Genomic DNA, 12,833 nt, shown 5'->3' on the forward strand with positions numbered 1-12,833 from the left:
TGATCCTCCAGTGAACTGAGAAGGTTTATAGTCCTGTGAGTTCAACACTGCAGGACTCAGATCTGTCACTCAACACAGCAGAAACCACAACCACCATGACTCTCATCACCATCCTCATCTGGACGCTGGCCTGCTGCTGTTTTACAGGTTCATTTACTCAGCAAAATATCAAACACAGTGTGCTGCCTTTTCTGTCATTTATTTCTGCTGATAAATGAATGTTGTGTTTTTGTCTGCAGGATCCAGCAGTCAGGTGACTGTGACTCAGCCTCCAGTAGTGACATTTACTCCAGGATCCACTGCTACTATGACCTGTAAAACCAACACAGCTGTTTATAGTGATAGTAATGGAGAGCATATGCACTGGTATCAACAGAAATCTGGAGAGATTCCAAAGCTCCTAGTAAAACTTGTGAATCAACGTCTATCAGGAACACCAGATCGGTTTAGTGGCAGTGGAACCAGGACTGATTTCACTTTGACCATCAGTGGAGCTCAGGCTGAAGATGCAGCAGTTTATTACTGTCAGAGTGTCCACAGTGGAGTGTTCACACAGTGATTTTGAGTGGTACAAAAACCTTCCTCAGTCAGACTGCATAGACACTGAGCTGTTACAGCAGGAACCGACTGCAGCTGCTGAAGGGGAAGAGACTCTGACACAGACCACTGAACACAGAGCTGAGTCTGACCAGTAACCTCACCAAGCACAACCATTATATTCTCTAAATATATAGGAACATTTCATAATTCAGAATGGTTTAGCACATTTAGCACAGTATAGATTATATAAACACATTGTTGGGAAAGTTGGGAACATAATCCAATAACTTCTACTACAATCAACACAGCTGTGAAAGTGAAAATTATTCTAAATGACAAAGTTTAACAATAACATAATCTTATAACGTTTATTTTAAGAGTTTTTATTATAATTCACAGCCTGTTATTTGAACAGTGGTATCATCATCACCTATAGCCATTGTTAACTTATCAGCTTGTGCTAAATTATTATTTTGTGTGTAGTATTGAAATCAAAATCATCTTTTCCCTTCCTTCGAGATTCTGAGAAATGTAGTTCCTGTTTTTACCAAATATAGCAATGAATGTAATCTGATTAGTTTATCATTCAGTAAACATCATACTTGATACATTTTTTAAAATCAAATTATTATATTCCCAACACATGAAATCCATTATGTCTATTAAAAAACATTAAAAAAGAAAGAAAGAAAGATAAAATAGCTAAGTAATGATCATAATACAATATAGAAATATTCTTTCATCGTACTCCAATGAACCTCTATACCTATGATTTACCACAGTCCAGCATAGGAATGACCCTCTATGCCTATAAGACTTATCAATCGCCTTCTTGGAACAAAGGAACAAACCTCTATGTAGGCTAATGGGTCATATTTACAGGAATGACAGCTTTGTAAATATTTCCTCACACAACCAAGTCTTTCTTTATTGACTTGCTCTACTCAATGACCACAGACAGAAACAAATCATTCTAGCCCTAGTCAACAACATTGTGAATTCGTCCTTGAGTTGAGCTCAGAGGAACGTTACAATGTGTGGTGATGCTGTACAGAGATCAGTTTCCCTCTTGGAACATAGGAACAAGGGAAATCCCGTTTTCCACGACATTGGACCTTTAATTCAGGCTTTCTTTTTAAGAAGAGTTTGGTCCCTCCATCAAACCTGGAGGATTGCCAGCAGGAGATGCCCTGGATCAATTTATGATCACAAAGCCATATGAACAAAAAAGGAGTAAAAAGGACAGACAGACCCTTAGTTTACAATGACAGAGAAAAAGTAGACCAGAAAGCCAAAAGTTTTTAATTGACCAATCGAACAATCCAACAAATCCCAGGAAGGGATGTGCTCTCACTCCACCTCACCTCTCCCTTTTCTGTTTCACAGGAACAGGTGTGTGTTTGCCTACTTACGATGTATTTTGCATGACTTTTATGCATCACTGCTCCCCAGAGTTTAAATGCTTATGTCACAGCAAGTCTGAACTGTTTTCTCTGCACTCTCACCTAAAACTGCATCAGGATGAAGTTTCCAATCGCTCTGCTTGTCATGTTGGGTTTCCTGAGTCAGGGTGAGAATTTTTGAACAAATATCTAACATTGTTTTGATATTTTTATATGTGGTGCAATTCCTATCCCTCCACTTGTTTTTTTTACTTCCAATCTGCTTTCTATTTCTCTCTTCTCACTGTTATAATCTTCACTGCTGTTCCATACTGACTCATATTTCACTTCTTATTTCAGAGTCTTCTGCCAACAACTTTCTGACTCAGTCTGACAAATCCAAGTCTGTTAGTCTTGGAGGGACTGTGTCCATTAGCGCCACAGGGAGTTCAAATATTGGTGCTGATCTCAGTTGGTACCTTCAGAAACCTGGACAGGCTCCTAAACTTCTTATATACCAAGCATCATCTCGGTTCTCAGGAACTCCATCTAGATTCAGTGGCAGTAGATCTGGTTCTCACTACACTCTAACCATCAGTGGTTTTCAAGCTGAAGATGTTGGAGATTATATCTGTTTTGGCGACCATGGTAACTATGTTTTCACACCGTGATATTGAGCCGTACAAAAACCTCCTTCAGTTTGACTGCATTGAAAACAGCCTGGTGCAGGTGCTGAGGCTTAGGGAAGAGACTGTGATCTGGATAACTGGTCCACTGAACACAGCACTCTGGCCCTGGAACACAAGTGTCATCAAGCAGAACCACAGTGACTCGAGATAATACTGAAACATACTGGAAGACACTTTTCAACAGGCAGTTTTAAACTTACATCCCCAGAGAAACTGAACTTTTCATGAATAAGTTGGTGAGCTTTTACCCCTCCTAGAATAGAGCAACAGATGGTCAACAGTTTTTAGCAGCACAACAAATCTTATAGAAGATTAACCTGAAGCAATGAAACTCTCTTCTATGGTTCTATAAACAAAAAAACATTCACATTTGTCAGTCAACATTTCAAAAATGTAGATGATTGTTCCCTCACCTTACTATTCTCTATGCAAATGTCACAAGATAGTAAAATGTTTTATCAACACACAGGACCTGATGTAACCATCCCTTGTGTTAAACAGAGTAGAAACCAGGCTTGGATTTTGCAGTTTGTGAGTTGGTAAGAGCAGATATGATATTGAGGAGATCTAGTGGGCATTTCTCATAATAAATATAGCAAATAAATAAAATAAAGCAAAAACACAAACATGGACTTATTATAATATATAGTTGTATTTTTTATTATGGTAAAAACATTTCTGCCACAATTTTGCTAAAACTTTATTTTGGAATGAAACTCTATGAATACAGTTCAGTTGGAAAAATTATGAATTGAAGCAAAATGTAAGGAAGCTCTGCTATAGAAAGTTACATGCACATGAAAAAGCTGAGTCAAGTCATCTTCAGCACAGAAGAACATTTCTAGACAGGAAGCGTTGCTGAAGCTCTACTCTGAGCAGCGGTCAGGGTCCAGGGTTTGAGTGACAGGCGTCTGGCCATTCAGACTGGCCTCACAGCTCACTGAGCCCGCCTTCCTCCACTGGTCTGCAGGGAGGGTCAGGGTGCTGCTCCAGCTGTAGCGGCCGTCCCTCCCCAGGACCTCCAGGCTGTCTGACACCCCTGAGGAGCTGCTGCTGCCCCCCACCTTCCAGCCCAGCCTCCAGGCTGAGGGGAAGCCCCCGTTGGCCAGACACACCAGTGTTGCACCGTCCTGCTGCAGCTCCACTCTGGAGGGGGGGAGGAGGGTCAGGGTGGGCCGCGCCACACCCACTGGAGGAGAGACAGAGAGAGGAGAGGAGAGGAGAGGAGAGGAGAGGAGAGGAGAAGAGAGGAGAGGAAAGGAGAGGAGAGGAGAGGAGAGGAGAGGAGAGGAGAGGAGAGGAGAGGAGAGGAGAGGAGAGGAGAGACAGAGAGAGGAGAGGAGAGGAGAGGAGAGGAGAGGTGGAGGAATGTCACAGAGAGAGGAGGGAGGACATGGTGGAAAGAAATGTCAGAGTTTATTGTAATTTTGACAATTAAAATAATGAAGCTTGTTCTGCTGTTGCATTCATAAGTCACTCAGAATTAGACAATGACTTAATTGACTAAAATCGAAATGTAATTGAAAAGTTTAGTTAATGCTGATCAATAATGACATCTACCGATCTGATTGATAATATCTGACAATCCATACCTCTTTCCTGCAATTTACTGTCTTGTTTCAAAAATGTAAATGGTTTGTTGGTTTCAACAGTTAAAACAGCTTCTTCTCTGTCTCTTTCACTTCCTTTTCGCCAGATGTAAAACTAACAAACCGTGAACAAATGTTACAGGCTATTTTGGATTTAAGTGTAAAATGATAAATGTATTTTAAAGGCATTCACAGAAAATATTAATTATAGACATCATCTGAACAAAAAAAAAAATATATATATGTATATATATATATATATATATTAATTTGTGAAATCATAATTTAACAGTGAAGGATTTTAGTTGGTTGGCAAATTTAATAAAATAAAAACTCCATGAAAAATACAACTGATCAGAAAATGGATGTTTTTATAGCAAATGTCTAACTTGAATAATCTGGAGGATTGAAGAGACATTGATCTCAGCAAGATTTCTATTCAAACTGATTGTTCAGCCCTAACCAATAAATGGCAAATAATACAAACAGTGCAAATAGTGAAAATTTGATTATTCAATTTCTTCCCCAAAATGTAATTTAAGCGACATACTACATATCATATAAAGTAGAAATCTCTGGTACTTACAGTCAACGATGAGTTTGGTGCCTCCACCAAAAGTCCACCACAGTGATACAAACTCATTAAGAGGCCGTACAAAAACCTCCTGCACTTGAAACAAGCATCTTTCCAATATAAAACTGCTTTGCCATAAAGGTTCTGCTAAATTGGTGAGATCGAGAAAAGTCTTTGATGTTCTTTGAAATTCTTTGATGAAACAAGATGATTTATTTTATTAAAAAAATCCAAATGACAGAAAAACAACAGCTAACTTTTTCCTCATAATAAATCTTTTTTTCTCATCATATTTTTACATCAATTGTAACAGGTGAATAACCTACATGTTTCATAATAATAATCTATTACAAGATCATAATAATCAGTTTTAAGAGATATAATGTATATATGTAAACCTTAAGTCAATCAAGGCAGAGATTAAATATCTTATCATACAAACCACAGTGCAAACCACTTTAATCCAAGTGTGGTAAATCATAATTTCCAAGAATTCCTGACAAATGTATTTTTGTATTCCAATAAGAGTAGAGATCCTGTAAATCCAAGCAGTATTTGCTCCTGATTTTGTGTCCCACATTGCCTTCAGTGTGTTGAGAGCAGAGAGATCATTTCCATAGAGAGGAGGCTTTGCATTGTCAGCTGATCCTCCAGTGAACTGAGAAGGTTTATAGTCCTGTGAGTTCAACACTGCAGGACTCAGATCTGTCACTCAACACAGCAGAAACCACAACCACCATGACTCTCATCACCATCCTCATCTGGACGCTGGCCTGCTGCTGTTTTACAGGTTCATTTACTCAGCAAAATATCAAACACAGTGTGCTGCCTTTTCTGTCATTTATTTCTGCTGATAAATGAATGTTGTGTTTTTGTCTGCAGGATCCAGCAGTCAGGTGACTGTGACTCAGCCTCCAGTAGTGACATTTACTCCAGGATCCACTGTCACTCTGAGCTGTAAAACCAACCCAGCTGTTTATAATAATAATTATATGCACTGGTATCAACAGAAATCTGGAGAAACTCCTAAGCTCCTAATAAAACTTGTGAATCAACTTCAATCAGGAACACCAGCTCGGTTTAGTGGCAGTGGAACCAGGACTGACTTCACTTTGACCATCAGTGGAGCTCAGGCTGAAGATGCAGCAGTTTATTACTGTCAGAGTTACCACAGTGGTGGAGTGTTCACACAGTGATTTTGAGTGGTACAAAAACCTCCCTCAGTCAGACTGCATAGACACTGAGCTGTTACAGCAGGAACCGACTGCAGCTGCTGAAGGGGAAGAGACTCTGACACAGACCACTGAACACAGAGCTGAGTCTGACCAGTAACCTCACCAAGCACAACCATTATATTCTCTAAATATATAGGGACATTTCATAACTCAGAACTGTCATTTTAGTGTAAAATATTTTCTTAGACCATTTTAGCCTCCTACAAAGTGAACTTTATTTTAGAGTTGATTTTTAGTTTCATTCCCAGTTGAAAGAGGCAGTGAAACTAAGATTTGAATGATCATTTACATCCCAAGATGTTCATTTTCCACAGAGAGGAGATGCTGGGTATCAATAGAAACTATAAAACCATTTAATTTCTGAGTGCTGTTCATAAAGGTAATGACTGATACAGGTCATCATGTTATTTATCAGAGCAAGCTTTATTAGCAAAACATCAATCATCAACATAACAGTTATCAAGCACACTCACATCTAGCAGCTTAGCTACACACACTACTCTCCAAGCTGTTGTTGTCCAACACTATATAGCAGTGTGGTTCTCTATTCCACAAAGCTTTAACTGACTCTAACATTAAAATCTCTATTGATGAGAGTAGCAGGTGTGTTGTTCCTGCTCCTGTCCTGGGCTTCCTCCAGCCCCCCTAGCCCTCACACCGGCTCCTGTGGAGGGACTGGATCTGGGTGTGGTCATGATGGAGCACCCTGCAGGAGTACAGCTCTCCTTCCATCCAGCGGTCCTGGCTCAGGGTCAGGGTGCTGCTGCTGCTGTAGCGTCCGCTCTTCTCCTCCTCTGAGCTGCTCAGGACCCCCTCTGTCACCTCTGTCCCGTCCACCTCCCAGCTCACCACGACTCCCTGAGGAGAATAGCCGGTCAGCAGGCAGGCCAGCGTGGCCGAGCCCCCAGAGAGCTGCTCAGAGGAGGGGGGAAGCAGAGAGACTGAGGGCCTGACCATGGGGCCAGCTGGAGGGAGAGCAGAGAGACACAAGGAGGAGATTCACTGCTGCTGTACAACACACAGCTGGACAGGTGGCAGTTATGCTGAATGACAGAGTTTAACACTGCAGTATGTTGGCTGTGCAGGTACACAGGCAGGGGGAGGATAGTTTAACACTGTAATCCATCACAGAATGTTGATTATCAACTGGTGAAGATACAGGTTCAGAAATGAGAATTGACTGAAACAACAAAATACAGCACAAAGTACTGGGAATGTTTTTGGAAAGCGTCATCCATTCCAGATTATTTGTTATCTAGTTAAAATAGTAATCAGTAATGTAACCTACTGAAATATTCAAACTCGACAATGTAAAATTATTACTTTCAGATTCTTTTGGATCACTTTGCTTTCGAGATAAATCAAACATGAAGTTAACAGAATTTACTCCATTTCTCAAACTGTTTTTTCAACAAATTTATTATCATAAAATTATTTACAAAGTCCATATGAATTAACTCATCAACTTTTTTCACGTTGATTTAACTAAAACTATTATCATAATTGGCAGTGTTATCGGCTTCTTTTATAAAGATATGCTAAATGACTGTTTGTTATCATAATAATAGCAAAAAAGTCTTCTCTTCTTCAAAAAGAAAGAATTCAAATAATTCCAGAATTTTCAAAATTAAGTCTAACTGCTGTATGTTTATTCTTGTGACTAACCAATTATATTAGTATTGTTTTTTCTTCCCTTTACATGCAATCTGTTAGGCTTCTCCCCAGCACTGATGGGACATACATTAAAAGCCATATTATCTGTTAAAGTAAATTACTCTTTATTTATTTATTTACCCTGTTGTAAATTGCATCTCAAAATTTAAATGAAGTATGTTAATATCAACAGCAAAGTTTAACCTTGTTATTTTAGCTATAAAACAATATTTTTCATGAGGATCAGATTGACATTTCATCAGTTTCAGCAATTACATCTTAAAACCCATTTTCAAACATTAATAGAGAATTCAGACTTACTTTTTAGGATGAGTTTGGTTCCTCCACCAAACGTGAGCCACAGTGATTGAAGCTGGTTAAGACGTCGTACAAAAACCTCCTTCACACAACAGTGAGCACACAACACCCATATGTGACAAACATGTACAGCCCAATACTGATAAACACACCACAATAACATGAATTAAAATACACAGCAACATTTCTACTAAAGTTTCTGTCCTCAACTTACTGTATATCCATAAACATTATGTGTGAAATAATTTTAATAATATAAATTGATAGATGTAAATTAAAGGATAATATAGCTGTATTGATGTCAGTTAAAGTGTTGTACTGTTTATTTGGTTCCATCGTGAAACCTGAAAAAAACTGATATTCCTTTTCCAAAGTATTAGAGAATACAAATTGCTATTCCTTTCACTCTTCAAATGGAAAATTTTCATACTGAGGCTTTGCATTGTCAGCTGATCCTCCAGTGAACTGAGAAGGTTTATAGTCCTGTGAGTTCAACACTGCAGGACTCAGATCTGTCACTCAACACAGCAGAAACCACAACCACCATGACTCTCATCACCATCCTCATCTGGACGCTGGCCTGCTGCTGTTTTACAGGTTCATTTACTCAGCAAAATATCAAACACAGTGTGCTGCCTTTTCTGTCATTTATTTCTGCTGATAAATGAATGTTGTGTTTTTGTCTGCAGGATCCAGCAGTCAGGTGACTGTGACTCAGCCTCCAGTAGTGACAGTTACTCCAGGATCCACTGTCACTATGAGCTGTAAAACCAACCCAGCTGTTTACAGTGATAATCGTATCTTCTGGTATCAACAGAAATCTGGAGAGACTCCTAAGCTCCTAATAAGATATGTGAATCAACTTGAATCAGGAACACCAGCTCGGTTTAGTGGCAGTGGAACCAGGACTGACTTCACTTTGACCATCAGTGGAGCTCAGGCTGAAGATGCAGCAGTTTATTACTGTCAGAGTTACCACAGTGGTGGAGTGTTCACACAGTGATTTTGAGTGGTACAAAAACCTCCCTCAGTCAGACTGCATAGACACTGAGCTGTTACAGCAGGAACCGACTGCAGCTGCTGAAGGGGAAGAGACTCTGACACAGACCACTGAACACAGAGCTGAGTCTGACCAGTAACCTCACCAAGCACAACCATTATATTCTCTAAATATATAGGTACATTTCATAATTCAGAATGGTTTAGCACATTTAGCACAGTATAGATTTTATAAATGGAACACATTGTTGGGAAAGTTGGGAACATAATCCAATAACGAACTTAACTTCTACCATAGTCAATACAGCTGTGAAAGTGAGAATTATTCTAAATGACAAAGTTTACCACTAACATAATCTGATAATGTTTATTTTAAAGAGTTTTTATTATCATTCACAGCCTGTTATTTGAACAGTGGCATCATCATCACCTATAGCCATTGTTAACTTATATCAGCTTGTAGTAAATTATTATTTTGTGTGTAGTATTGAAATCAAAATCATATTTTCCCTTCCTTCAAGATTCTGAGAAATGTAGTTCCTGTTGTTATGAAATATACAATGAATGTAATCGGATTACTTTTTCATTCAGTAACCATCCTTCTTGATGCAGTTTTTTAAAACAAATTATTATATTCCCAACACATGGAATCCATCATGTCCAGCAAAAAAAAACCATTTAAAAGAAATAAAGAAAGGTAAAATAGGTAAGTAAGGATAATAATAAAAAGTAGAAATATTCTCTTATTGTACTCCAATATAGGAATGAACCTCTATACCTATGATTTACCGCATTTCGGCATGGGAATGACCCTCTATGCCAATACGATTTATCAACTGCCATCTTGGAACATATAGGAACAAACCTCTATGTACCTTAAAGGTTCATATTTACTGGAGCGACACCTTTGTAAATATGTCCTCACACAACTGAGCCTTTCTTGCACCCTGAAAAATGACTATGCAAATGTCACTAGATAGTAAAAAGTTTTACCAACACACAGGACCTGATGTAACCATCCCTTGTGCTATTAAACAGAGAAACCTGACTTGTATTCTGCAGTAAAGTGAGTTGTTAAGAGCAGGTATGATATTGGGAAGATCAAATGGGCATTTCTCAAAATAAATATATTATAAGCAAAAACACAGACGTGGACTTGTTATCATCAATAGTTTTATTTTTATTATGGTAAAATATTTCTGGCACAATTTTGATAAATCTTTATTTTGGGATGAAACTCTTCAAATACAGTTCAGTTGAAGTTGAAGCAAAATGTAAGGAAGCTCTAATATAGAAAGTTACATGCACATGAAAAAGCTGAGTCAAGTCATCTTCAGCACAGAAGAACATTTCTAGACAGGAAGCGTTTTACAAATTTCAAATGACAGAGAAACAAATTATGCTCTCCTCATAACAATATATTTTTTTCATCATATTTTACATGAATTTTAACATGTAAATTAACTATATCTTTCATAATAATAATCTAATACAAGACCATAATAATCAGCTTTGAAAATTATAATTTATCTATGTAAACCTTTTAAGTCAATCAAGGCAGAGATTAAACAGGTTTATCATACAAACCACAGTGCAAACCACTTTAATCCAAGTGTGGTAAATCATATCAATCATTTCCAAGTATTTCTGACAAATGTATGTTTGTATTCCAATAAGAGTAGAGATCCTGTAAATCCAAGCAGTATTTGCTCCTGATTTTGTGTCCCACATTGCCTTCAGTGTGTTGAGAGCAGAGAGATCATTTCCATAGAGAGGAGGCTTTGCATTGTCAGCTGATCCTCCGGTGAACTGAGAAGGTTTATAGTCCTGTGAGTTCAACACTGCAGGACTCAGATCTGTCACTCAACACAGCAGAAACCACAACCACCATGACTCTCATCACCATCCTCATCTGGACGCTGGCCTGCTGCTGTTTTACAGGTTCATTTACTCAGCAAAATATCAAACACAGTGTGCTGCCTTTTCTGTCATTTATTTCTGCTGATAAATGAATGTTGTGTTTTTGTCTGCAGGATCCAGCAGTCAGGTGACTGTGACTCAGCCTCCAGTAGTGACATTTACTCCAGGATCCACTGTCACTCTGAGCTGTAAAACCAACCCAGCTGTTTATAGTGATAGTCATGGAGAGCATATGCACTGGTATCAACAGAAATCTGGAGAGATTCCAAAGCTCCTAGTAAAACTTGTGAATCAACGTCTATCAGGAACACCAGATCGGTTTAGTGGCAGTGGAACCAGGACTGACTTCACTTTGACCATCAGTGGAGCTCAGGCTGAAGATGCAGCAGTTTATTACTGTCAGAGTGTCCACAGTGGTAATGTGTTCACACAGTGATTTTGAGTCGTACAAAAACCTCCCTCAGTCAGACTGCATAGACACTGAGCTGTTACAGCAGGAACCGACTGCAGCTGCTGAAGGGGAAGAGACTCTGACACAGACCACTGAACACAGAGCTGAGTCTGACCAGTAACCTCACCAAGCACAACCATTATATTCTCTAAATATATACTGTAGGTACATTTCATAATTCAGAATGGTTCAGCACATTTAGCACAGTTTACAGTAGATTATATAAATGGAACACATTGTTGGGAAAGTTAGGAACATAATCCAATAATGAATTAGAAAATTGAGAATTATGCTAAATGACAAAGTTTAACACTAACATAATCTGATAACTTTCATCTAATTTTAAGAGTTTTCATTCTCATTCACAGCCTGTTATTTGAACAGTGGTATCATCATCACCTATAGCCATTGTTAACTTATATCAGCTTGTACTAAATTATTATTTTGTATGTAGTATTGAAATCAAAATCATCTTTTCCCTTCCTCCAAGATTCTGAGAAATATAGCTCCTGTTTTTACCAAATATAGCAATGAATGTAATCTGATTACTTTATCATTCAGTAACCATCGTACTTGATACATTTTTTTTTAAAACAAATTATTATATTCCCAACACATGAAATCCATCATGTCTATTAAAAAAACATTAAAAAACAGAGAAAGACAGATAAAATAGCTAAGTAATGATGGTAATAAAATATAGAAATATTCTTTCATCGTACTCCAATGAACCTCTATAGCTATGATTTACCACAGTCCAGCATAGGAATGACCCTCTATGCCTATAAGACTTATCAATAGCCTTCTTGGAACATAGGAACAAACATCTATGTAGGCTAATGGGTCATATTTACAGGAATGACAGCTTTGTAAATATTTCCTCACACAACCAAGTCTTTCCTTACTGACTTGCTCTACACAATGACCACAGACAGAAACAAATCATTCTAGCCCTAGTCAACAACATTGTGAATTCGTCCTTGAGTTGAGCTCAGAGGAACGTTACAATGTGTGGTGATGCTGTACAGAGATCAGTTTCCCTCTTGGAACATAGGAACAAGGGAAATCCCGTTTTCCACCATATGGGACCTTTAATTCAGGCTTTCTTTTCAAGATGAGTTTGGTCCCTCCATCAAACCTGGAGGATTGCCAGCTGGAGACGCCCTAGATCAATTTATGGTCACAAAGCCATATGAACAAAAAAGGAGTAAAAAGGACAGACAGACCCTTAGTTTATAATGACAGAGAAAAAGCAGAGAAAAAGTAGACCAGAAAGCCAAAAGTTTTTAATTGAGCTATTGAACAGTCCAACAAATCTCACTCCACCTCACCTCTCCCTTTTCTGTTTCACAGGAACAGGTGTGTGTTTGCCTACTTACGATGTATTTTGCATGACTTTTATGCATCACTGCTCCCCAGAGTTTAAATGCTTGTCACAGCAAGTCTGAACTGTTTTCATGCACTCTCACCTAAAACTGCATCA

The 12,833-nt window shown here is 38.4% G+C and overlaps 2 gene segments (V, D, J or C); both read right to left on the bottom strand.

Annotated features, from left to right (window-relative positions):
* Nucleotides 1-3,297: 3,297 nt before the first annotated feature.
* Nucleotides 3,298-6,125, bottom strand: LOC139648799 (immunoglobulin lambda constant 1-like). The segment is given in 3 exon segments: nt 3,298-3,800; nt 4,787-4,966; nt 6,113-6,125. Coding segments are annotated over 3 exon segments (516 nt in total).
* Nucleotides 6,126-6,408: 283 nt separating this feature from the next.
* Nucleotides 6,409-12,833, bottom strand: part of LOC139648814 (Ig kappa chain V-III region MOPC 63-like) — a 73,998-nt gene continuing 67,573 nt past the window's right edge. The window contains 1 exon segment of the V gene segment in view: nt 6,409-6,974. Within this exon segment, the coding sequence occupies nt 6,655-6,974 (320 nt within the window).

This window comes from Centroberyx affinis, unplaced genomic scaffold, assembly GCF_046629955.1.
Source record: "Centroberyx affinis isolate AG114_WGS23_722 - 3 ecotype Tasmania unplaced genomic scaffold, CSIRO-AGI_Caff_v1 ptg001259l_1, whole genome shotgun sequence".
In the NCBI taxonomy this organism is placed as follows: Eukaryota; Metazoa; Chordata; class Actinopteri; order Beryciformes; family Berycidae; genus Centroberyx; species Centroberyx affinis.